The following is a 27,857-nucleotide window of genomic DNA, read 5'->3' on the forward strand; positions in this document are numbered from 1 at the left end:
AGCTCCTTCTTTTCCCTTTGGCTCCGCCCATCTTCAGTTGCTAAGCTATTCCTTCCAATTTCACCTGTTTACTGCTTTTACACCAACCTTGTAAGGTAGGCCAATCCATTACAACATTTGACAAATATTAAAATAAGATGGAAAGTTATTCTTATATCTGTATATCAATTTCCACTTACAGCTTTTCTTCATAGTACAGGTTGGAATCTGATTTATACACTCAAATACTGTCTAGCGGAGAGGCAGGCGGGAGAGAGAGAGAGAGAGAGAGAGAGAGATAACAATCAAATGCATAAATTGTTGGTTATTTATGGAGTTCCAAACTTCTTTTGCATGGATTTCTCACATTAACTTTACAAATTCTGGCATAACAGTAGTGTCTCACTAAATATGCACATTGTGGAACAGGTCAGTTCTATTTTCCACAGTTAACATATGAAATATAAGTCTCCAATGAATTCTGGCTATTCTTTGAAAATGGTTTAAGAGAAAATGTAGACTTTTCTTAAAACATTTGAAGACAAGAGATTGTATCCAGTTTTAGTCATACTGAGAACATATGTAATAAAAATAATGGGCTCATGATTAAAAGTCTCGGATACCTGCTAAATGTAATTAAGTTTTCACCCATCCCACAAGTGGAAAAAGGAATAGCATGGCAAATAACATTGAGCAGAGCTTACAAAAGGCTTAAGAAAACGTTGGCCAGAATCTCATGACCTAACTATGATATAAAATATTGAGATTTTTCATCGCTTGCAAGATTCTTTCGGTGTTGTTCCTCACATTTGTTTTTGCTCCTTCCAGTAGATCTTTGATATCCTCTTCCGTATAAGAAAGTTTAATGGTGGAATATCTTTCTCTCCAATCTTCCACTTTATCTTTCAAACAAGAGCAATGAAGAAAAGTAAAAGAGCACCAAGTTATAAATATTGAAAATGTGTTTAAAAACATATTAGGGCTGTGCTTTTTCATAAGCCACCCACTTATAAAAATCAATTGGCTCAATAACTGTGATTATAATACTTGTGATTAGGTAAGGGATTAGACACTGTGTCTACCATTGTGTTTACATCCCACAATATGTTGTTAATCTCACATGAGTGATGAAAAAAATTCAAAGGTTCTAGCCTTGATTTCATCTTATTAAATTAGTCTAGTCTAGTGGAATATTAGAAGGAATTAGAAGGGATACTAGAAGGGATATTGCTTCTTGTTTTCACCCAGTAATGATGTTTGACACAGCTTTAACTGTCATGGATCAATGCTATGGAATCCTGGGATTTGTAGTTTGGCAAGGGACCAGCAAAGACCATGGCAGTTAAAGTGGAGTCAGAGTACACTATTTCTACAGGGTAAATGCACATTTACTCAGGGATAGAAATGCAGTGTTTCTCTGATGTTGTTTAACTGCAACTTATAGTAGAAATAGCCATTATAATCAAACATAGGAAGTGCTGAGTTGCAATAGACCAATATCAGAAGGGCACCAATTCCAAATTTGGCCTAAAAGTTCATCTGAAAACTTCTTGTATATCCACCCTGTTTCTTTCCATTCTTCACATATTTCTCATTGGAAGTCCTTAACTATCTCATCTTGAAGAAATTTCCATCTCCCTAGATACTGGTTATCAACCTGTGAGTCCCCAGGTGTTTTGGCTTACAACTCCCAGAAATCCCAGTCAGTTTACCAGCTGTTAGGATTTCTGGGGGTTAAAGGCCAAAACATCTGGGGACCCACAGGTTGAGAACCACTGCCCTAGAACTCTAAAGATTCAATGTTTCTTTAAGCTTATTATGCTCTATTTACTTAAAGTCCAGAGTGTGCATCTCACTGTGCTGAATAAAACATAAATCTTTCAGATTCAAATCCAAAATTAAGGCACACTAAAAGTAATCCATGTTTAGCCAAGCTTAGATGGAGCCACTACAAATGATTCAATGTAATTATTAATTACTATATTTAGTCTCATTAATTTGAGTAGGCCTCATCTAAACATGAATATGTATGGATCCCAGTCCATGCAATAAATATATAACCTATTAAGGATATCCAAGATATCACAAAAATACCTCTGCAGTTCCCTGTATTGAAGAGTGGGAAGTGCATGACAACTGGGGCATTGTTGCCTTGGAAGATGTAGCAATCAGAAGGGTTGTCTTTACTCTTTTCCAGCTCTGAGATGTCAATATCGGGGAAGGGAAGTTGACTTTCCTTACAATACAAGGCTGCATCCTTGACAGTCTGTGAAAACAGAGAAATGGGAGGAAGCAACATGGAGTAGACCCTCCACTTTTGTGGAGATTAGAGGAACAGAACCCCAATGAAAGTGGGAAAACCTGGATTTAAAATATCTAAGAGACCCACTCTCTAGGAACCTGTAGTCCTTCAAGTTGACGCTCAAGTCAACTTTCTCTGAAGGACCTGAAGATTCCTTCAGATAACACCTCCACCAAAAAGGACTATAGAGTCATCCTGGAGAACCTAGAGATTTCTAGAGAGAACATGTTAATTAAATTCACAAATAATCAAAACATCAAAAGTAGTCTGAATTCTTCACTTACATTCTACAATTTTCTCAAGCATGACCAGATGAATTTTTAAGAATGTGGAGGTTGACTTTAGATCAAGTTCCTCCTTGTGTTGTTGTCACCCACTTTGTGTACCACTCCCACTGTTTCTTAGATGAGGGAGTGTAACCTCTTTGCCTTAAGCTTGTCAATCTAAAATAAGGTAGAACTCCTTGGAGTACATCATTTTGGTCACCTAATCCCAAAGATGAAAACAGCACTATTGTTTAGTAAGGATAGCAACAGCAACATTTCTTTTAAGCTGTGCCTTTTCAAGAATTTTTTATAACAGGAGAATTATAATGTGGCTATATATACTTAGCAATTAAAACAATTACTATATAAATCTAGAAATTTTAGTTAAAAATTGTCCTACACAACCTAGGTTAATTTTATCCACAGCTCAATGTAAATATTGTGGCTTAACTCTTGTCAAATAAGGAACCACTCCCTTATTGAAATGAAATGGCAAAAAGTGAGGGAGTGTATCCTAGGAGAATATCTTCTCTGCACTTATTTATTATTATTTATTTACTTTATTTACTTTATTTGTATACCGCTGTTCTCAGCCCTTAGGCGACTCAAAGCGGTTAACAACAGGAACAGCAAAAATTCAATGCTACAAGAACACAATATTTAAAAAACAATTGACATCATAAACACATTAAACACATTGAACAGTTAACAGCAATAACCATTCACTGGCATCACATAACTGAAAACATGATCCAAATTCATCATCCATTGTTCCATTCCTATGATCACTTATCTGTGCTGCCAACACGTTGTTGGCACAGAGTCCCCTGGAGTCCATCAGATGACACAGGACTACTTCCAGTGGTGCTCCATTGTGCTCCGTGCCAGCAATGTGCAGAGCCCAGAGGAGTTGGGTTTACACCTGACTCCTCAAAGAAGAAGCCAAGGGGGAAGTGGGAGGAACCTGGGGACAGCAAGGAAACTTCATGGGAAGGGATCCCACAACCCACAACGGTAAGGGAATGCAGCATTATGCTGCCCCAGGGTTTCCGCCGCTGTCCCCCAGCTTCTTGGTCTCAATGCGATGAAGACTACTCCCTTTTAATTTTTCTGCTGCAGCACCACTTCCAGACTGTTTGAATGCCTGGCCAGGAAAATGGCAGTCACAGGAGCTAAGGAGGTCCCCCCTCTCCAAGAAAGCACTGCCATTTCCCAGTTTCACGGAATGATCCTCTATCACAGGATCAAACATGCCCTTATACATTTTTTTCTTGTTTTATCTTATCTGTTTTCTGATCTAGGGACTAAAGGAAGCTATGAAGTCGACTTATATAGAAGTATTTCTGGTATGTCAGCTAGTGAATTTCATTAGCACATGGGAGGCAAGGTCCTCAGCAGGTTCCAGAGGCCTGCAATTTGCTCCCAGAGCCATGCAATTTACCCACCTCTGATATAAAGTCTTTAAAGGGGGAATAATAAAGACAATTAGGTAATTAGGAGGGTGTGTGTTTGATGGCTGGGCAATCCAGAGATTTAATTTGTGCCAGAGAAGAATACATATCACCTTTAATACTTGTGACTTTGTAGCCCTTGACATTCCTATCTGGGTCATTTCATGGTAATTCCTTTGTCCTGGTGTGGAGTACTAGTTAAAATGTAGTATATATTTTTAAAGCATAACATCACAACAATCCTACCTCGAAAGGATCTCCCTCACTGAAGTCAAAGGAGAGAATGAGTTTCACCCCTCTCTCTGGACGCAAGACAAGTGGGTAAGCAGAATTGATAGCAAGACCAGCGTCAACCAGCTTAATGTCCTCATGTCTTTCCAAATCCTTGTCATTAAGTTCAGCTGAAGGAAGAGAATTTAGTATTTCCTTGGGAATACATTTCTAGGTATCACTTCAGAAATATAATCAAGGAAGCTCATTGAACAGGAGTCTGCCTTGTAACTACTGTATTACTAGAGCTTTCACATAGTATATGTGTGTATATTTATACATGGGTGTACTTCTAAATATACTTACTTACATTATAATTTTCAGATTCTAATTTTTCACCTAATGACCCCAATTCCCCAATTGCTTATTAAAACTAGACATTTCGATGTGTAAAAATTAGTCTCCTCATACCACAAAAATTATCCTGACTGAGGAGTAACATTTGTATTTATTTATTTACTTACTTATTTTACTTTACTAGCCGTCCCCTGCCATGCGTTGCTGTGGCCCAGTCTGTATATGTGTTTTGAGTGTGTGTATATGTGTATATATGTGTGTTTCCATAGATAGAGATAGATAGATAGAAATGTTATGTTCATTTGTGGGATTAACATAAATCAAAAACCACTGGACGAATTGATACCAAATTTGGACACAATATACCTATCAGGCCAACAAGTGTCCATCACCCCTAAAAACACACAAAAACCCAGCAAAACGGACTTTAAAACCCCCCAAATAAACTATATATACATATACACATACACATACACTCATATACATATACACATGCACACACAGACACCTCTCTCTCTCTCTCTCTCTCTCTCTCTCTCTCTCTATATATATATATATATATATATATATATATACAAACACATGTGTACATGTGTACATATATACACATGTACACAAATATATAGATAGATGGGTGTATATGTGCATGTGCATATGCGTGTATAGATGTGTGTATACTTGTATATATATTTGTGTATTTCTGTGTTTATATGTGTATATGTATATTGTGTATATGTGTGTGGTTGTGTATATATGTGTATGTATTTCTATTTGTATATTTGTGTATGTATGCATGTGTATATGTAAAAATATATGTATGTATGTGTGCATGTATGTGTGCATGTGTATAGGTATGTGTATATTTGTGTGTGCTTGTGTATATATATATGTGTGTGTGTATAGAGAGAGAGGTGTGTGTGTCTGTATGTATGTATGTGTGCATGTGTATATGTATATGTGTATATGTATATATAGTTTATTTTCAGGGGTTTTAAATCCGTTCTGCTGGGTTTTTTATGTGTTTTTAGGGGTGATGGACACTCATTGGCCTGATAGGTGTATTGTGTCCACATTTGGTGTCAATTTGTCCAGTGGTTTTTGAGTTTTGTTAATCCCACAAATGAACATAACATTTTTATTTATATAGATTTCTATACCGACTTTTTCCCTATAGGGACTCAAAGTGGCTAACAATAACAGGACACCAGTAAAAATGTAAAATGCATTAAAAAAACAATTAAATATGTTTCTATGAATATAAAGTTAAAATACAATTCATGCAATAAAATTACATTTAAAGTCCAGGATTCCCACAAAAGCCTACCCCTCACCATCCCACCCCCATATGCCTGGAAATAGAGATATGTCTGGATCTGCCTGTGAAAGGCAAGCAGCATTTACACATTTATACTGCAGTGTGTGTTATGTCTACATGTGTCTTACTGCATTTATAGAGATAGTTAGAGATGGTCCCCCATTTCCATTCGAAGAGACAAGACACGGTTTTTCTCAGAATTCTCAGTGTATCCCAAATGCCTATGATAGGTAATGAGATTAAAAATGGAAAAAAATGTTAAAGACTTCAAGAAGTGCCTTAATATTCTTAATTTATATACCATAGCCCAATTTTATTTCCATGATAAAGTTGTGAAACAACTTTATGATGATGGGAACCCCATCATAATTGCTTAACACGTAGTGACTTCAATCCTTAGTATTTTTCACTAGGGTAGAAACATTGCATTTATCTATGAGTGACTCACCATTCAGCAGTTGATTTAATGGGCTTACTCTAGTTAGGAATAATTGTCAGAATTCCAGTCATTATGTGGATGTGGTTTATCACATGAGCTGTGGTATACAATGGCTTTTGTATAATGAACAATAACAATTTAGGGAAAAGAGACAATACATTATATAAAAGAATTATGACTAAACAGAAACTCCAAAAGTAGACATTGCAATTAAACTATCCCTTTCAGGAACAAGAAATATTTTTAAAGTATACCTCAGGAACCATTTTTAATGTCTCAGAATCTATTTTTAATTCTTCTCAATTGCAATTGCTAACTTTCCTCCCAAATGCTAATCATGCAAGGACTGAATTCACAGTTCAAATACTGTGGATTTTTTGGCATTTCAATCACACAGTGCTTGAACCCAATGAGTATACTCACTTCTTTTTGTTTCGTTGTGGATGATGTGTTGAAATCTCTCAGCTGTCAAAAGAAAAAAATATCACGCAATCATAAAAGACAAAATGCACTGTAATGCTTACATAAGCCAACAGCGATATTGTCTTTCTTATTCAACAGAAATGAGCAATACATAGCAATGGACAGGTTGCTTTCTTGCATCTCCTTGCCCTGGGCTATGTAAGGTGGGGGGATCTCATACAAGTATTGTGATTTGAAACTTATTGAAATCCCATTTGCCAAAATGAACAAACCCTCCCTATAAAACAGGAACATGGGGTGTTTGCCCAGCCTTTGATCACCATTTGTATTTTGGGACCTTCTTGGAAAAAAACAATTTGAGCAAAAATACATTTTTTTTCTGTGCAGAAAATATATTTGCAGAAAGAAAAATGTATGAACAAAATACTTTGATTCTAGTGCAACAATACTGATGCATTATCATCATCATCATCATCATCATTGTCTCCACAACATGAAAACTAGTTGTGTTTTTACACAGGAATTCATGTAGAAATTGCATTAAATTGGACATAAAATTGGGCAAAACATTGTACAAATCGTATAAAGAAATTGTAGTTTTCCTCCCTGTGCTTTTTGTGAAAATAGGAATTATTCTTGTTGCAAGAATTGATTCCTTTCTCCAAAACAGACGTTTTATAGTTCAAAATGTTTTTTTTTCTTTGTAGGAAACTTTGGGTGGTTTTTATTTTACAGATCCATCTCCCTGCTCCCATCCCTTTCATCAAAGTATAAGAAGTATTTTATACTTCTATATACTAACTCTCTATCTGTTTATCTACTTGTCATCTGTCAATTTGCATTGACAGTGTATCTGTCATCGTCAATTTATGCATTCTTAACTGTCATGGTGAATTGCGACCAATATCTTTGGTACCCGTACCAAAAAGAAATTCATACTGCTTAAGGTAATCTGTGAATATATTCTTCCCATGTTTGAAAAAAATAGTTTTCCATTCTTTTCATGCATTGTTGACACAAAATCAAGCATTTTAAAGTCATATTGATTTCATGGAAGAAGAGATTCTTGCTTTCCAGCTGAAATAAGTCAGATATGTTACATTTTGGCTGGGCTATGTTCTCATTGAAATATGGCTAAAGACAAGGAGGTGGGGAGAAAGAAAAACATTATAGTAGAGGAAGCCTTTCTTTTCAACTTGGATATGTATGTTCGGTGAATCCCAACATGGGCAATTAAATGCAGGTAGGAAGTACATTGCATTTCCACTCCAGCAGAGGTCTTACCACTGCTGATATTTTGGAGACACCATGGCTAGTGCTGAAATTCATCACCATTTACTCACAGACAGAAAATCTTATAGGCTTATCTCATACTTTGCTCAGTATAATGCAAGAATTCCACTGGAACTTCACTTTGGCTCTCCACTTAACTGGTTCAAGAGCAATACTATCTTCCACTAAGGTCTGTCAGGGACCTGGTGAGTGATGTCATCAGGTGAAAAAGAATGTTAAGACTTGCATATGTCACTAATAGAATGCCAGGCATTCTCTGCTACACTGATGACTGGGCACAAGGTTGATCCCACATCACCATGACCTCCTTGTTAGAATTTTTAAAAAAATCTTTAATGCACTCCACCATTATATTCCTTTCCAACCCTATACTCACAGAATTCTGTTATCAAATATGAATGATGAACAAGCGTCATTGGAGATACTCTGTTGATCTGCAGGAGCAGAGTGGGAGAATGTACACTCATTCTAAAACTGCTACTTGCCTTCTAGAAACTTCGTCAACTTTCTAATGTGTTCATCATATTGTTCATGTGACTTCTCTTCTATGGCATTCATCAGGTGGTTAGTTACAGCTGAAATAGAATGACAGTCACATCCAGAACCTTCAAAGACAAAAAGAGAAAGAGGATTGATTTAGTTATTATATGATACGTATATTGCAAAATTTTGAGGTCCTTTTATTTCTCCTAGCATTCACATCCTCCATTTCACTAAGTACACATTATGGATTGTCACTGGTTTCCTCCCTATGTGAGAAGTGAGAAAAGCCTCTTGCTCCCAGTATGATACCCAGCAAGACAAATTCTGCTTGTTGTCTCATACCTAAGAAAGTAAAGGTATTCTGCCACCAGAACAGTAGATTAGAAGAGAAGAACCATTCCCCGTCCCCACACACATAATTAATCTGCTGTGGTGAAAGTGGTAAATCCGGTAGATAGGTGGTTCCCAACATTTTTTGACCAGGGACTACTCTCCAACATGAGTACCAATAGGGTTATGAATCAGTTATTGGTCAACTTTAGATTTGGTTTAGTCATTTGGTGTGCTGATTCAGAAAATTGCATTAGATAGATCACATCAGCTCTAGTTTCTGATACAGACATATGCCATCCAGTCGTCGCCATCTGCTCGCCCACAGAAAACCATATTTAATAATCTAAAGCTGATGTAGCAGTAGTAATTTTTGTGGGTAGTCGGTTTCTGCCCTCCAAACATCCCCAGTGCCTCGGCACTATAAGAGGGTTTTACGAGACCAGTAGCTCTCGTTGCTGCGTAGTTTCGAGGCAATGGTGTAGTAATGTTGAGGCCACGGATCATATTTTCATTTTTGTGGGCCACTGGTGATCCATGGACCACAGGTTGAGAACCATTGCTGTAGATGAATATCCCACCTTATACTACCATGTCAGGTGATATTCTAACTCTTTCATTCCAAATGCCTGACCTATGCACATTTATCACTGTCCTATGGATCAATGGTATCTTACTCACCTTGTGGTTCTTCTGGTTTAGGACACCCAACATTTTCTACTTCCTTTTCTACTTCTCCCACATCTTCTCCCACTAATTCTTCATATACGAAAGCTAAAATAGGAATCTCAAATTATGAAAATGGTTAACCTTAACTGTGTATTATATCCTAGCCATCTTTGTCCATCAAGGATAAAGTCTCTGACATATATGCCTTCTGCTCTTTACCACCTTTGGCAGCCTCTATTTCCCAAAAATATATCCATGATCCTTCCTTCCTCATCATCATCTAAAGAAGATGACAGCGGTGGCAGGAGTGTGTGATTGAACTATAGATGCCTGGATTGAATGCATAGGGCTTCTCTGGATGAGCAGTTTAAAGGCTCCTCCCTAATCTACAAACCCCAGAATTCTGTAATAACCACCTCCTGAAGAATTCTGGAGTTTGTAGGTTAGGGAGGGGCCTTTAAACTGCTCATCCAGAGAAGCCCTGGGCTTCCCTAAACTACAAGCCCCAGAATTCTGCAGGAGGCAGTCACAACATTTAACATGGATTAAAGTGGAAAAAATGCTCAAGTGTGATTAATCTAAAACTATGGATTTTTATTTGACCTCTGAAAAAGTCAAGGAGAATTTTTACACTTTCTTTGCACTTTATGTGCAAAAAAAACCCCTTATCATTTCTGCACAGAAATATTACTTTTCTTCAAAGAAAGCATTTTATGCCTAAAATGCCACTTGCATTTTTTGTGTGCAAATGATGTTTCAAATTGTGAGTGGTTTTCCAAAGCTGTGCAGTTTTCAATTATTTTCTGGGAGTGGGAATAATGCTAAAGAGAAAATTAGCCAATAATTGTATCCCTAACTCCACAGTCATATATGTTTTATACACAAATTTCCTCCTACACTCAGGTAAATTTTGAATGACCTAATTTTGGTACACAGTATGGACTGGGACACCTTTGCTGATCTACAACAAATCACTTGAAGATCTTTATCCTCCACACCACTCAGTACATTTCAATCTACTTTCTACCCACTCTTGTAACAACATGGATCGATGAAGAAAACTGCAGTGTTTCCATTCCTCTATCTCTGTCCCAAGCTTATCTTGCAGCCTATCAAAACATCTTTGATAACAAAATGTTTTCCTACCTCAAATATTGACTGAAGCTACATCCTTTCAAACTGACCTCCCCCACCTTTGACCTCCCCACTATGATATCTCCACACAACTTTGCAGATTATTGAATAGTAAAGGTCTCTCTCTTTCTCTCTGCAGAAATTTCAAGGAATTTTGATCACTTACCCAGATTTTTAATTTCAAAAATCAGATGTTTAATAAAATCTGAAAATAAAATTAGTGCAAACATTTTATTTTGCAAATAGTATTAGTATTATAACAGAAAAATATAGTGCCATAATTGTGGTGAGTTAAATTGAATTTGTTGTAGGTTCAATGTTGCCAACTAATCCATTAATTAGAGATGGAAAAGTTTTATTCTAGTACCTTATTCAAGTCATTTCTTTCAAGGAAATATGCAAGGAGTGGGTAAGTGCACTGTGTTTTCCTCCTCAGAAATATTGGGATATTCTCCACAAAAAGGTAGACTGTTGAGGGCGAAAGCCCTAGCCCAATGGCAAAATACAATTAAATTTTCTCTTTTTTTCTTGCAATTCAAGGAGATTTTTGTTCATGGAATGAACATTTTAAATGGCAAATAGTGTACTATGATGGAAGAGGCAATGTACCAGAAGGCTTACTTTATAGATCTGTTTGTGTTCTTTCTGTAAAAAAAATAGTGATTCAACAGGACAGAAATGCACCATTGTAGGTGTTGTAGGTTAAACTATCCATTTATGTCAGAAATCTTGTGAACGGGGGTAGGAGGGAATAAACATTTAATCACATTTCTGTTCCATCCTTGTTATGGGAGGATCAGAGCAGCTAACAAAAATTTATCAGTTGCGGTAGTGATCAAGACCTCCACAGTTTAAAGGTGAATTATATCCTCTGTAGAGAAGTTGTGCCAGAACAGTGAATCCCACACCTTAGAAACTTTCAATAAGTTCTTCTTCCCTATGATTTCCCTATTTCTCCACAAATAAGATGGGGTGTTTCATAGAGCCATTTTAGAACAATTCTGTATGTACTCTTCAGTCTATGGTTTAATTCTGTCACTCTCTTTACTTCTCCCTTTATCCATGTGCATTTAGAAATATTAAATATCACATACCTTCTATAGCTTTGAAACTTGCAATGGCACTTCCCCACAAACCTGAAAGAAAAGAAGAAACTGATTTTTCAGGGGACTGATTGTGGTTTGCAAGAAAGTACTGTTTCTAGAGGAAAGTATTAATGTTTCATTCAACAATGGACTATTGGATTTATTTTTCAAGAATGTAAAAGTTACAAAACAAGTATCAAAGACAAAAAAAACATAAGAGTTTCCTGGAACTCAGAATGAAAACAGAACAATGGGAATCAAAGTAAACAAAAGGAGACTTGGATTTAATTTAATGGCATTCTGCAATGGAGAAAAAATGCTAATTCATACATAAAGTTTGTACATAACTTAAAAGATTGAGCAAACTAAATGAAGCAAACAGATTTTTGTAAGCAAAATATTTCTCATGTTCAGCAAGAAAATGGCAAAGTAAGTTAATCGCCACCATCTGTTACTGGAACTAAGAATTCACTAGCCTGAATTGTATTGGTTAGTCCACAATGAAATGTATTGAATTAACATGTGTGTAAATCATATTTATTCAATGTGTCTAGTTTAATGGGACAAAATAGAATTCACACCATAATGATTGGTGTAATGGATTTGATCCAGTGAGAGAGCTATTCTAGGCATAATAGGAAGGTTCATAAAAAAGAATGCATAATTTTACCAATTATTTTTTCACTACAAGAACATTCAATTCATGTAGAGTTCTCACCACACTCCCATTAAATCTATTAAAGAACCTATTACAGAACTACCTCTCAAATAGGAAATGCTTTTTTCTTCCTTAATTTCTTTCAGTTTGCCATTCTCAAATACACTTCCAAACAACCTCATATCCACAAATGCTCCACGATGAATGAATCCCGCTTCATCAGGAGTAAACTCAAACCATATATCTTTAGAGGAAAAAAGGAAGAGAAACAAGACATAAATATGATTGGGAGTTGTTAGAAACTTGCTTTCACAGTATGGTGTGCTTTCTCAGCATTGAGCTTTTGTGTTACCTGATCCTAACATTACGCAATTTCAATGAATGTCTAAGGTTTTTGTGGTTTTTTTCTGAACTATTCTTCACATACTAGTCAAAGATGGGGGACACCTGTTATTGTTAGACAACTAAAATAAAAGCAGGACAATGACATAGAATGGACACATCACATGACTGACTCAGGGCCCATCCAGGCAGTCCCAAAATGCAAGACCTGTCTTGTTTTTACCTGAGCCATCCAAATGATGGCTCCAGTAAAAATGAATTAGTTTGGAATAAACCAAGTTTTCCTTGGTTTGTTCTGAATTAATCAAATACCTCATTAAATCAATGCCTTTGTGATCAGGGTCTAATAGGTTCCACAATCCCAGGGTAAGTCCCAACAGCCATCCTGCACCTTTTGGGCTCCTGAAGCCCAAAGGTGCATGAGGGCACCCATCCCCTCCCCCCAGCCCCTAATATACTCCTAAAAGGTCACTGACTGTCACAAAGCCTCTTCTTGCATCCTCCTGGCATGTGAAAATGATGCATGAGGAGATGGGGGCAAGGAGGAATTTTCCTCCTGTCTCCTCGGGCATTATTTTCTTCTGTCAGGAGGACACAAGAAGAAGATATATGGAGGCCAGGAACATTTTAAAGTAAGATTTAGGGAGAAATGGGGAGCTTCAGATGGCTTCGTGCCATCTCAATTTTAATCAGGATGGCATGTAGCTGCCACCACCACCCCATCCCATGGAAATCCTGTGGTTTGGGTGGGTGGGTGGAGACTAGAACCTGCACCGAAGCTGGTTATTTTAATCAATTTCAGCACAGATTTTACTTATGTGGAAGGGCCCTCAGAGAGAGAACAAAGATATATAGATATGATTCAGGCATGATTAATACTGTAATCTCATATAGATTTCAACTGGGAAGCTCTGCATTATGAGAAATAGTCATATATAGGCATAACATTTACCTGGATGAGTTTTAGAATTATTAGCTAATTTGTTTGAATCTACTGCTGCATAGATGGGGTAAGGCACTTTCCCATAAGATGAAACTCTCCTTTCTTCAGAAAAATAATGATAATCCAGCTACAGAGAAAAAAACTCATTAGCAATTGGAAAATATTAGATGTTCATCTCAACATGTTAACTCTAGGTAAATATTCTACAACAAAGAAGGAGAATGACAGTAGATAATTTATTTTCAATAAAAATGGGTGATGTAGATATTTTAAAAGCTTTTAAAAATCTATATTTTGGCTCCATCATTGATCAGAATGGAGGCTATTGGCAAGAAATTAGAAGGCAAAAACCAGGAAAGGAAGGCATGAAGGAACCAAATAAGATCACATCACACTTCAAACCCGGTTTGGAACATCTAAATTAGCTTATCTAATGATGGTAAGTGAATATTCTGTATGTGTGTGTTAGAGAGAGTGTGTGTAAATATTTTGTGGAACAAAAAATAAACAAATGGAACAAAAAGTATTAAAAATACGATTTTATTACTCACCTCATGTAACATTGCATTCACAATAACGTTACCCCAAAAATCAGTCAAGGAGTATGTATCATCTTTACTTGGTTCTACCAAGGCATCAAAAGCTTTCTTGGCACTCCAGGCTGTGTTTGTAAGTTGTTCACACAACTTCTTTTCCAAATTGGGAAGCTGTGTCACCCACTCCTCATGCTCATAGATATATGACATACACCTTGAAAAATACAAAATCCAACAAACAGAGATTAGGAACAAATCTTTTAAAATTAAATGAAAAACACCGTACAGTTTCCAAACACAAGGTTGAAGTAATGATGCCTAGGAATGGGATCTTTACAAATTCTAATGCAAAGCCCCACTTTCTACTAATCAAACGTATGTACAAAAATGAATGAGAATATGGAGAAGGTTTGACCCCTGAGGTGTTGTTGAGAAAAACTCACAATCCTTTGTCATCAAAAAATAAATAATTAACTTGCAGTGAAACAGGCTTTCATGCTTTCTCAATTGTTTTCTGTATTTGAATGTAATGTAATTTATTCATATAAGATGCCAGAACTCCTACCTTTGGGAGGAAAGATGAAGATGGTCCATGACTGAAAGTTATTGATTGAAGAATAGATTTTATAGTTATTGAATGAAAAATAGATTTTATAAATAAAGTTATTGATTGAAGAATAGATTTTATCCTGATCCATTAAACAAATTACAAATAAATAAACGCAAGGGCTGAGTTCTAAAAATTCACACGTCTCTGATGATTAAAAATGACTTCCAAGCAAATGGGGAGTATCCCTGCTGTCAAAGCATAATGAGATATCCATAAATTTTAAGAAAATGGGAACAAACAAGGCCAACTCATCTTGCATTCCATGGATATGTTGAGGTGTGTGTTTGCATCTGTGTCTGTCCACCTGCATTTTTACCTTTCAGTCATGGACCATCTCTCTTCCAAGGAGCATTGCCAGAAAAAAACAAGCTGTACTGAGTGCAGATCTAAACACATATTTCTCAGCATCACTGACTACCTAAGCAATACTTACCACTTCATCAGATGGGCAAAATTGCCTGTCATACGATGTTTCCTCTTCACTTTTGCCATGGAGCCCACTGGCTTCCATCCCAAAATATAGATCTACTTCTGGTGGAGCTCCATGGTAAAGGTCAAGAGGAAGTGTCATATGCCCATGGTAAAGGTCAAGAGGAAGTGTCAACAAAGAAAACTTCTTTGTATTGCATAGCCAACAACAGGGGGAAGCTCAGCATTGGACACTTCCCCCCATGGGATGGGGTAAGAGGGAAGCTAGATGATGCAGGATGTGGAGTAACAGGTTTCCCCTGCTCCCCTCCAGGCCCCACTGGATTCACCACAATTTGAGGTGCATCCTTTAGCGAATGTGATGAGGACTTACACTTATAATAGGTATATCTGCACTGACTACTTAGATCAGTGAAGGGTCACATCATTCTGTGGTGGCCAAATGCTGCATGGAATTGATCCGGGATAATGCAGGGCAAGGCCACATCAACACAACCTTGTCCGGAATTAACCACAGTCTGGGGATAATCTGAATTAGGTCAGTATAATGAGATCTGCACAATGAGAGCTAGAACTTGTTTTGGAAATGTATTGGCATGAAAAGACACAGTTGTGATCAAATCATTGCCTTCTCATTCAGCTGATACTACTTCTTTATGTACTGATCTCAATTGTACATAAAAACAGCTCACTTCCACTTACCAAGTAGAACCAGATACTCCACAGAGATACATGACAGCATCCAATAAACCTTGTTTCTGAAGTTCCGCCAGAACACCCTGAAGTGCAATCATGGCTCTCAGACCGCCACCTGAACCTAATATAGCAATACTGGGGAGACTACTCTGTTGGAGGAGGGGAAGAAATACAAAATATTATTACAGTTTGAGCATTCCTTATCCAGAAATCAAAGTTATTCCAAAATTATCAACATGGGTGGTTAAGAAAGTTACATCTGTACTTTTTGATGGTTTAAGGTGCACAAACTTTGCTTCATAAAAAAATTATTTTAAAATATTGTGCATAAAATTACATGCAGGTTATTATGTATAAAGTATATATGAAAACATAAATGAATTTTATTTTTAGGCTTGAATCCCATCTTCACCCCCATAATATTCCATTAAAAAAATCCAAAACATGGAAGACTTCTGTTCCCAAGAGTTTCAGATAAGGAATGCTCAACCTGTATTATTACAAGATGTATACATAATATATTATTTCAACATTATACCGTTACAGGTACAACGAAGAGCTTAAAAATCAAGTAATTGTTTTTTTATTTTGTGGGTTCTGGAACTATACTGCTAGAGGATTGTAATAATAACCCTATCTATAAATATTCTATATATTGTTTTCCCACTAAAACACAATAGTATGTAAAATTATGCCAAATGAATACATTAATTTAAGATTGTCATATTTGTCTGAAATATACATTTAAGATTTCATCCTTAGGCACATTCAGATTCTTTTGAAATCAGTGTGAAATGTTAGGTATAACTAAAGTAAACCATATTGATGTTAAAGAAAGCTTAGTTTGAATTAATTTAGACCTAATTTGCTGAGTTTCAGTATTTAAGTTTCTCTAGGTACTGCCTTAGGAATGCATGTTCATTGGCATCACCAGATTATTTAGCATAGATCTAATACATAGGTCATAGCTTTTTACCATAGTGCAATTCATCCCAAACTTCTGAAGACAATTGTACACTTCAGTTTTTCTTCTAGCAATTGTTGCTTTTTCTTTATCTGATATATCTCTAGAAATACGGAATGTATCACTAGTTGACAAAGGAAAAAAGGAGTGAAAAAAATATTAGCACCATCAAGAATGACTCTTTATCATCATCTGAGTGAAGTTTCCATTCTAGTCATCTGTTATGTCAATGAATAGCGCACTTGGAAAATTCAAGTATTGTAGAAACCCAGAATGAAAATTATCATTGATGAAATTACATTTCTGCTATTGTTAAGTGTCTGCATTATAAAGTTTTTATGACATAGGATGTTCAGTGGACTTCCATCTCTGGTCTCAAAAGTTTTCATTTAATATCAAATACAGTACATTGTATGATTGCTTCCCCTCCTCCCCTCTCTCCCAAAATCTTCTACTGTATGTATTAGAGTTGGTTAGGTTCACTTCGTTAAAACCTTAAATTTGTTAAAACCTATTGAATTTGGTCTTTTGAATCAATTTTGAACCAAGCAAGAAAAGTAAGAGGTGTAATTACGATTTGAACCACTTACCCTTTTTATTCATAAATATTTCGTAATGTTCGGAACTCTCCCAAGGTTATTTTAATTTTCACAAGCATTAAGCAAGTTTTGTAAAGTTTTGCTTCCCCTCCCGGCCAGCGATGCAAAGAAGGGATGAGGTAGGCATGCCTAAGCACTGCCACTGTTGAGGTTTGTGAAGCGAAGGCCCCCAATGGTAGAGATTGCAAAAGCCCTGTTGTTAAACTACATTTCCCACTCTGCCTTACTGCGCATTAGCCAAAATGGTTGAGCAGCTGACTCCTCCTCCTCCTCCTTTTCTGCATTACTAGCTGGATTCTCCCTCTGAGTTTGCATTCAAACTGAGTTTTCCTCACTACTCCCCCCCCCCCCCCCGACTTCTCATCCCAATCTCAAGGTTTGGCAACTGGGAGTTTAGCCAGGCAGGAGGCAGCCTCTGCTCAACAGGATCAAGCCAATGCTGGGTTTAAAAAAAGGAAAGGGGGAAGGCGGGAGAAAATTGGGAAGGGAGAAAGGAGAGGGTGCTTTCTGTTATAGATCAGTGGCACGAAAGATTGATTGGGATATTGGTTAAAGCAACCAATTTTGGAAAGGAAGGAGAACCTGTCAGAAGCACCTTCCTTCCCTTCCTTGCCTTCCTCTCTTCCTTCCTTCCTTCCTTCCTTCCTTCCTTCCTTCCTTCCCTCCCTCCTTTCTTCATTCCCTCTCCTGCCTCCCTCCCTCCAGGTGGAACAGGCAGATCTTATCAAGGAACCATTTCCAAATGTGTTGCCTCAATGCTACACAATCCTGGAAGCTGTAGTTTTGCATGGTTTTTTCCTTTGCCAAAAAGTGTCATACTACAAACTCAAGGATCCCATAACATTGAACTGTGGCTTGGCTGCATCTAATCCAGGCCTGGGCAAACTTTGCCCCCTTCAGGTGTTTTGGATTTCCACTCCCATTATTCCGAACAGCCTGAAGCCCACTGCCTGGCTGAAGCCCAGCAGCTGGAGCCAAGTGGCACCTGAGGGGGCGTCACTGCCTCCTCCTCAGCATTGACAGGCATGCCTGGAGTGGAAGAGCCCCTCGGTCAGGAGTGGCCTGAGTGGAAGAGTTCCTGGAGTTTCCCCAGTGCCAGTGCTTTTTTTTCCTACTGCACATGTGTATCTGCCATTAACGAAGCTGTTTTGGAAGTTTTGGAAAGTTTTGAAAAAATTTTTTTTAAGGAAGTGACTTTAGAATCGAACCACCAGCGCCCCCTAAATCCGAAATGAGTTTTGAACCTTTTTTTTATCAAACAAGCCATACTAGGGTATATATATAAACCCATGCACATCTGAACAGTGTCTACAATACACTGTAATTGTTCCCCATTATACTATTTTTCACTTCCACCTCTACCATTGCAGTAACCTCCCATCCTTTGGATTGAAGACATTCATATACAACCTTGTCCTCCCAGTAAAACATTCACCAATTCTTCTCTCTAGCAAAAAAAAAAATCATCATCCAAAAATCACACACAAAAATTCTAACAAAGACCAAATTCTGGAGCTTATTCAAAAATGTTTCCCCTTCTTCCCACAGAGTTCAAAGATAGTTCCCATTCCTTAAGATAGTTGTTCTCTATTTCCTCCCTATTCATCCTAGCCCATTTATTCACATCCCTCATTCAAAAAACGTTCACTGTCTATTTTCTTCTTTTGCTTTTCTTTTTTTTTTCTCCTTCACCACAAGTCCCTTTGCAGTGGGTTTCCATCACTGAATGAGCCTTCAGTCATGGTTTCCTAGATTTCTAGTCCTACATTCAAAGGACTGCACTACATGGGCAATGAAATTATTGGGAAAAGAAGAAGAGTCACAGAAACTAACTACTTTGTGTAACTTTTATTTCACCTGTATTTCACTTTAGAATGGATACTAAGGACCTGATCACATTAAGCTTTTTCCCTGGCAAAGAATACTTCATCTACATTTAAAGGATGAAGAAGCATGAAGCCCATCGCATGACATTTGCTTGCTTACTTCCATTCGTCATATGTTCCCCTTCATCTTCTATATCTAATTGAAGTGTACTGAAAGGAGGGAGTTCAGGCAGGTGAATAATCATGCTCTGAGCCCCTGGCACATGCCAGAATCATTGCTAGCTCCCAAAAACACATGTGTTGGGTTTAGGCCATGTGTAATTGTTTCAGTGATGTGGAGGAATGGGCATTTCGCATCACTTCGCTTTCACTGCGTTTTCTCTTAATAGTAATCTAGACTCAAAATTGTGCTCTTGCTAGCTTTTTTTAGTTTTCCCTATTTGAAGTTTCCCTGAGGATTCTCCATGTGATGATTTGAACCGTGGGCAGAAAACTGGTGAAAAACCGAAGAGGGAAACACGTGTGATGGAAGACAGAACTTGAAATGGGACGATTGGGGATTGAAAGTTATTATTTCTTCTCATGGTCTATGTGATGAGGTCAGAAGTTAACACATCAAATGTCTGTTTCTGCTTCACTGCTAATACTGAACTAACTACAATGATGGTGGAAGAATAGTGATTTTAAAACAAATGAAACAAGGAAAAAGTATGCTTCTTGGCTCAGTTCAAGAGCAAGCAGCAAGGTAAGTGAGAAAAATCAATAGTACAAATGCATAGTAACAAAAGCACTATCTGCAAATACTTCGTTCTTTTTCTACATTTTGAAGACATCCAAAGAAAAATTCAAACTTTAGTATAAATAATCTCCTTTCAGAGAAAAGTTGTTAGTTCTTACTATGCTCAATGACAACCCTCAGTTTCTGTACACCACCACTGATTTTGCAAGAAATCTGGTAATTATTAGTTAGCAAACACCATTTGGATAAAAGTGCACTTTTGTTTAGAACAGATACACACAACCTCTGCCCTTTAGAGATTAATGCAAGCTAACTGTTATATTTAATAGCTCACAAAAATAAGTGTCTTGCTTGCCTGTCTGGGCCCCTTTAAACAAGGAATATTATTAATCACCCCAACAATAAAACACTTGGATCTAAAGACTTTTATTGGATTCAGCAAGGAAGCTATCACATGTCAGGCAAATAAGATTACTATTCACTTAAAATACTGAGTGCACCTACACTAGTGTAAAATGAATGCTGATTTTAATTGTGATGACTTGGTGCTATAGACTCCTGAGAGTTGTAGTTTGGTGAGGCTCTAGCACTGGCAAAGACTTTGTAAAACAACACTTCTCACAATTCCATGGCATTGAGCAATGTCAGTTAAAGTGGTGCCACACTGCATAATTCTACAGTGTAAATGCACCCAATGAAATTATTTGCAACACACTGATCGTATGGTAGGATAATTTTTGGATTCCTGCCCCCAATATTATTTCACAAAGTATCCTTTTAGTCACTACCTGCTAGATTCAAAAGATCCTGTTGGACTTCCTTAGCAATACACCTTTATATACTTTATAGATATCAAAATGTCAATTAATACATGTAGATAATATGGAATTTCAGGAGCAAAGTATTTATGTCCACTATTAGTTACAGATAGATTGTTCTCCCCTGATTTCCTCATATATAAAACTGGGCATTCAAAGGATTATTATGCACATTCAGAGGAATCATACTTGGGACCTATGCAATGCCTCATTTTAATAGATCAACCAGAAGTCATGGTAAGGATTAGTATTAGTATAACCTACAATGAATGGCTTGTCTTTCAGCCTCCAAGTAGATTCAATTGGGATGGAAAAGTATAGTGAACCCAAACTAGAACAGGTGTCAGCCCACATTGCATTTGGCAACTGCCCAAGGATGTGAGATGCTAATGTTAAGAGCTTACTGTACTGTAATAGAAATAATCCCTGCCCATCTTGATTTTTATTTTTAAGTAATCTGTCAGGAAATATATTTCACTTTAGCAAGAACCAAGCTCCCCTGGCCTAAAATAAAACCTTTACATTTTTTTTTTCACAAAAATCATAGAAGAATACACAAAATATCCTCATCTTGCTGATGGGGACCGACTTTTTGACTGCTTACATTTTTGTTTGGATGAAATGAAACAAGCATATAACAGAATTAAACAACTGTTTTGGATTGTTCCACATCTACACATACAAAAGGGGGGAGGGGGAGAGGAATATCTGTGTGAGAAGCATGATATTTTTCTAGACAGCCACCCATTGATTTAAGCATGCTTATGAAGATTTCAAAGTCATATGTTGCTGTCTTCTGAATTTTTCAAATGTGTCCATGCTATTGGTCCCCACCTCTTTCTATGTTCAGAATATATCACAAGGAACCTATGCATGAATTTCTGATTGCAAATTGCATTTATATCCCCATTAGTCTTGGGAGTTGGAGGATGGATAAATTTATAGGGGGGGGGGGGAAGCTTTGAGAACTGCATTTTTCAGCCATTCTTAATTTCATGAATATCAGTAATGTGATTGAAAAATAACACATTTGTCCTATTCACATTACCTTTTCTTAAAAGCCATTTCTCCATTAACTGTTCCGTTTTCCTTGAAAAGTATAAAAGATAAAAATAAATGATGAGGCTCAACTATTCCACTCACAGGGAACATAAACTCTGTATTTCAATGCAATACAACTTTGTAATGTTTGGTGAACTCAAACAACTGGAATAAAGCCATATGATTGGGCATACAGATATAGAAATGAAGTCACCCAGACAGCCATTTTCCAGCCGCTTGATTTCATTCAATTTCCCCTCCCCTCTTCCTATCCTCTCTACAAATTAGTCAGCATTCAATTGCCACTCTTCATTGTACTGTTTCTGTGTTCCCCCTGGGGCAATTATTTCTGAAGGCGTGGCAAATTCATTCTGGATTTTGCTTCAACTTCTTCCACAACTGCTCCATGTTGAACAGAAACTCTGCCAGCAATGACACATTATACTTCACAATTTGCTGGAGGCAACTGCTGGTGGAGAGATGATAAAACCCACAGTAGACGTACTGCTTCATCAGTTGTGGATCCAGTGCTGTTCTTGGCATCTCTATCTTACGCCCCCCCCCCCCCCCACATATGCTAACCTTGTGGTATCTCAAGTCTACTGATTACTGAACGTTTGGGCTGTTGACAATCATCTATGTCAAGCCGCTTTGAGTCTCCTTCAAGAGGGATAAAGTGGGATATAATATAATATAATAATCTACAGCATGAAGTTATGATTAGGATATAAGACCAGGAGCACATTTACACCATAAAATGAATGCTGTTTGACACCATTTTAACTACCATGACTCAAGCAATGGAATCATGGGAGTTGTAGTTTTGAAAAGTCTTTAACCTTCTCTGCCAAAAAGTGCATGAACCTCTCTGAACTACAACTCTGACAATTCCATAGCTTTGGGCCATGGAGATTAAAGTGCTATCAAACTGCATTTATCCTATAGTGTAAATGTACCATTAATTTTTGTTTCATTATCTACCACTTTTTGTGACACCCATTGGCTGCCTTGCTGCAAGTTTTATTCACATGCACAAATAACTATTTTTTAATTTACCAAGGTAGCAAGCAATAAGCCATTTCATGTTGTAAAATAAGCAGAATGGACCAACATGTATATATTTCTTACCATTCCTCTTCTTGATTGTATTTTCTTGAGTAACTTACAGTTCACAGGTGTTTCTGTAAAAAAAAGTAAAGAACATTTTCAAAAAATCTCTCATTTTGTCACTGGGCATAATTATCTCAATATTTCATTAAACTGGTATTACAGATTTGAGGGCTGAAGGATGGTACATTTGAGAGATGGTCATTTGTTCAATGTTACCTTCTGATTTTGGAAAGAGACAGAATGTGTTAAGCAGCACAAATTGCAATGTTGCAATTCTGTCTAAATTTAGTCAGAATCAGCTTTTATTGGCAAATTATAAACAACAAAAATCCTAGTATGAGAAGCCAGACTTGAAATCCTCTGAATTCTCTTCTGTGCTCACCAACATTTTAATATACAACATTCAAAATTGACAGAATATGGTGTTTTTTTAAAAGAAAAAAGCTTATGCATTCTAATATTGTAATGTAGTGTAATAAACAACATAACTGATCAGTTCCAAATTCAAAACTTTGCAAAACTTCCTTCACTTAATGAAAGAGGGTGTCTCAACAGATTGAGAAATTCCACCCAAGGAATCACTAGCTGCCACAAGGAGACTCACCTTCAGTGTGAATATAAGGCATGTGGTGCTTTTTCCCCAGAGTTTCTGGCATTCATGAAAGAAGATTTCTTTACAAAACTAGTGTGTACTATTTACCTGGCAAGTGGGAAAGGACTGGCTGGTGGATTAAAAGGATTGAAACAACTCACCAAGCATTCTGAGTTGCAAAAGTCCATGCAAAAGTACAGCATCTGCTATATTTTAGCTATGTACAATCAACCTTCCACATTCACCAGGGCTAGGTGCATATTTCAGAGAGAGATGTAGTTTTTGAATTGAGTAAAAAAGTAGAAAGTAGAAAAAAGACCACTTAAAATTTGCTTTTTATTTTATCTAAGTGAACACATCTCAATGAATCTCTATATCTTTTAGTGCAACTATGGTCAGTTTTTGCCAGAAGGAAAAGCATAGAGCATCCTGTATCACCCTCTTTTACCCATAACAATGCCCTTTCCAACACCTTTTCAATAGGTTTTATCAAATTCAGTGATCAATTCAAGTCGTCCACTGGTACACCATATTTCAGAGTGATCACCAGCACTATATGATGCATATTGCTATTTTTATCAAATAAAATAAAAATGAAAATATATTGGTCAACTCAAACCTAAAATCAGTAGCTGAATGCATATGATCCCAAGCTTTGGATCACGTCAGACATACATTAAGACACAATAATCATCTTCCCAAATTTGCAATCTAGAAGGCTCTTAGAAGCCCATAGAGCCTGAATGCAATAGCCCAGTCTGGTCTTCTCATCAGCTATTACTAAGCTTACTACGTGGTGATCCTGAAAGTCCTACCCATCAGTCTGAGGTGATTTTTTTTTACTCTGAGCTTCCCAACAGAGCACAACAATAAACACAAATCTATGTTGAAAGATTTGTGTGTGTGTACCGAGTGTCTTTATGGTTTAGCTATCTTTGTGGTTATAGTTGCTCCTCTGTTGCTGTAGACTAATCACAAGTAATCATTTTACAGCCTATTCAGAAGGAAAGACAACAACCAGAAATGGCACTACTCACATTGTTATCCTAGGCACAGCCCCTTGGATTCAAAGGAAAGAATTTCCACTCTGGCTGGAGAGATTTCAATGGCAAAATATATATAGAATGGCAAAGGACCCTGGTCACTTTGTCTCAGCAAAGTGGTTGTTTCCAAAAAAAGGTAATGTCTTTTGTAACAGTTTCACACAGGTAATGAGCTAAGTTAATACATGCTTGGGCATATATTCTAGTTTTCCTATATATCAGTCCTTATCTTTATGGCACCTGAAGTGCTGACTTCACACTTCAATATCTGATTTAGTTTTTAGGTCCATCTTGGCTGCTGAACTTTAATCTCAAGAATTTTCACCTCAAGGATGTATATGAGGGCCGCCTTCTGTTAACCAAATAAGTACATAAACTTGTGCCCTTTCGCCATCCCAAATTCCATTATATTGTCTTGCAAGGAGAGAAGAAAAGGTAGGCCCAGAAACAGATGGAAACCTTCCCTTTCAACTGCCTCTGCCCTGGTTTTAGACATAGAGAAGAAGAGGCAAGCACAGCACCATCATGCCTGGCCCAGAAGCAGATGAAAAGCTCTCTTTTCATTCCAGCTGTCACTGTCCTGGCCTCAGAGGGAGAAACAAAGCGGCAGGAACAGCTCCGTAATAAGTGAAATACCTTGCCTCCATCCCAACTGCCACTGGCCTGACTTCAGAGGGAGAAAATAAATAAATAAATAAATAAATAATGCTATGAATAAATAAAGCAAACCACAATTATATTCGTAAACGCAACTGGAATTGGGGGGGGGGGAACGGATCTGTCTAGAGTCCTTGTGCTTTCTTCAACTTTTTTCTACTGTAATTAAATCCACATTAAAATAAATGAGAGTCTCACCCTGTCTGCATTTTGATAAGAGCCTTCGAAAATGTGCAGAAGTCTATCAAAATATGATAGAAGAGAGAAGGATAAGAAGGACAAAGAGGAGGAGGAGCAGGAGAGATAGAGAGAAAGAGGCCTCTTGAGTTGTTAGTTCAATAATATTTCTGTTCATCTTTTTCTAAAAGCATTTCAAACACTGTATTGAAGGAAACTGAATTTAGATGCATTCTGATTTAGGATCATGAGACTGGTAATCAAGTTGCAACCCATGATCCTTTGACAAATTATGTATAATGTTTTTTTCTCATTGACGCAAGTTTCACATGCGTCCCTTCTATTTTCTGTATGATGACAGCAAAGTGAAATGTTATTCAAAATCAAAGAGTGTCCTGCTGTAATGAAGTTGTAAACAGCAACCCTGAAGTAATAATTTAACATCCTACCTACTAAAAATCTCTTCTAATCTGGTAAATGGCATAACATAATTAAAATATTAAAAAATGAAATGCTGGGGTTAGGACCTGAAGGATCCTGTTACAATCAAGTGTTTCAAGGGGTCTGTGGAACTGCAGCGATCAAACTCAAGGCAATAGGATAGAATGTGTAGGTTATATTGACAGTTGCATTATTGTAAATCAATATCCCATATGACTAATGGTTGAGATGGGACTTCATAATTTGTGATACCCAAAACTTTCACCAGCTTTATATAGCTATTACAATAAATATTTATTTAACTGTCAGTTGTTGGCTCCTGGACAGCAGACTTATTATAGTAAGAAATCTACATTTCTGTTTCAACTACTATTTGCAAATTAGTCATTTCTCCAAATTTAAGAAACCTGTGCTCAACTTTTCTGGTGATAGATTCCCTCCCCCCTCTCCCCCCCAATTAAAAACACAACTAGATGGCTGCATAACCAGATTATTCACAACTGATTGGGCAATTGCACGAACTGTTCCTTCTGTACTGGAACAGTTTGTGAACAAAATATAGTAACAGGATTCAGAATATTCAGAGAATGTCTTGTTATTCAGTGTCGTAAATGAACTATTTTTTTTCTAATGATAAAAATAGAAAGCATTTCCATTGCCTATTGTACCTTCAACTCGGTTCTACCGCCGCAGATTATGGACAGAATGCTGTTAATGCATTACCGGAGGGTTTGCATTTTTGCCCAGGATTGTGCAGAAAGTACAAGGAAAGATGGGCAAAATATTTCAGAGTCAAACCATTGGAAGTGCAACTATATTTAGCATGTAGAGAGTCATATTTTATCTTAAGATACATCTACAATTTAGAATTAATGCAGTTTGACACCAATTTCAGTGAATGGCTCAAAGCTATAGGATCATGGGAATTCTAGCTTTATAAAGTCTTTAGCCTTTGCTAAAGACTACTTAGTTATCAAGTCCAGTACGGTTCAAAAACAATTAAGGATTTTGGGAAGAGGTTTTTCCAAGCCAAGTTTGTATACAAGATGATAGGAATTATTCCAGCATAAGTGCAGATCTGCGGAATATCAAATCAGTTCCAAAAAGATTTTGTTCATTAACAGATAAGATTTTGAGAGGCCCATTATTGTGCTGAAATCCAAAAAGTCCTGAGAGAAGTTGAGATCTCAGTCTAATGATTTTGTAATATCTCTAAAATGTTCTCTCTCATGCATTCTCTTTTCCACACATCCACACACAGACCTTTGTATCTTCAAATAAGCTTCCTTCGTTGGTGCTTTGACCTCTTTCCACAGCACATCAGGAGAGGTAGATTAGATATGAATGGTTCCGTACTTTTCCATTTCCTCTACTAAAAACTTGGCTACAATGAAAGAAAGACATGCCTAAATTTTCCAGCCTGTAGCCCCCAGCTACATGTTGTGCTTATTTATCTTTCTTCTGAGAAGGTGTACTCTATCTGGGCATTTTCTCCATAGGGCAATAGTTAAGCACGGAGGACACTCATTTAAATCAATAAAACAATGTAGGAAAGCATTTGACAAAAATAATGGCCTTGCCATTATGGCCACCTGAACAAGCCAGACCAGCTGGATTGACCAAAGGGAACCGGCCCAAACAAATCTGTGCACAATCCTAGTGGAAAGCCATACCACTCTGCCACCAATTGATAACTTTCAAGGCTACCCACTCCCTTGCCACCCTGGAGGAAACATGGCCACTGTCACTGCAACAACCCAAAGTTAAACCTTTTTGGACATTTCCTTGCATCTGAAAAAGATGGCCTATCTTTTTGCTAAAACTGTATTTGTTGCCACTGTGTCATCATATGCTGTACCCATCAAGTTGAACCTTACTAGGCCTATTCTCATTCCCTAGC

At 37.2% G+C, this 27,857-nt stretch overlaps 1 protein-coding gene across 3 annotated transcripts; it reads right to left on the reverse strand.

The window, feature by feature from the left end:
• Nucleotides 1-599: 599 nt before the first annotated feature.
• On the reverse strand, nucleotides 600-27,357 carry LOC132778046 (cytosolic phospholipase A2 gamma-like). Of its 3 annotated transcripts, none has more exons than XM_060780652.2 (17): nucleotides 27,221-27,357; nucleotides 23,066-23,118; nucleotides 21,945-21,985; nucleotides 16,927-17,038; nucleotides 15,957-16,099; nucleotides 14,231-14,429; nucleotides 13,689-13,806; nucleotides 12,498-12,638; nucleotides 11,746-11,787; nucleotides 10,818-10,856; nucleotides 9,530-9,622; nucleotides 8,521-8,640; nucleotides 6,743-6,784; nucleotides 6,009-6,101; nucleotides 4,245-4,399; nucleotides 2,074-2,245; nucleotides 600-881 (listed from the first exon to the last, which is right to left on the reverse strand). In XM_060780652.2, exons 2-17 carry the CDS (start codon nucleotides 23,066-23,068, stop codon nucleotides 721-723), a joined length of 1,674 nt encoding a protein of 557 aa, XP_060636635.2. In that variant the 5' UTR covers nucleotides 23,069-23,118; nucleotides 27,221-27,357; the 3' UTR covers nucleotides 600-720. The 3 variants fall into 3 exon arrangements, with proteins under 3 accessions (XP_060636635.2, XP_067326066.1, XP_067326068.1); XM_067469965.1 differs by lacking the exon at nucleotides 27,221-27,357 and adding an exon at nucleotides 23,652-23,697; XM_067469967.1 differs by lacking the exons at nucleotides 600-881; nucleotides 4,245-4,399; nucleotides 27,221-27,357 and adding an exon at nucleotides 23,652-23,713 and having other exon boundaries at nucleotides 2,116-2,245.
• Nucleotides 27,358-27,857: the final 500 nt, after the last annotated feature.

Source organism: Anolis sagrei, chromosome 6 (assembly GCF_037176765.1).
Source record: "Anolis sagrei isolate rAnoSag1 chromosome 6, rAnoSag1.mat, whole genome shotgun sequence".
Classification (NCBI taxonomy): domain Eukaryota; kingdom Metazoa; phylum Chordata; class Lepidosauria; order Squamata; family Dactyloidae; genus Anolis; species Anolis sagrei.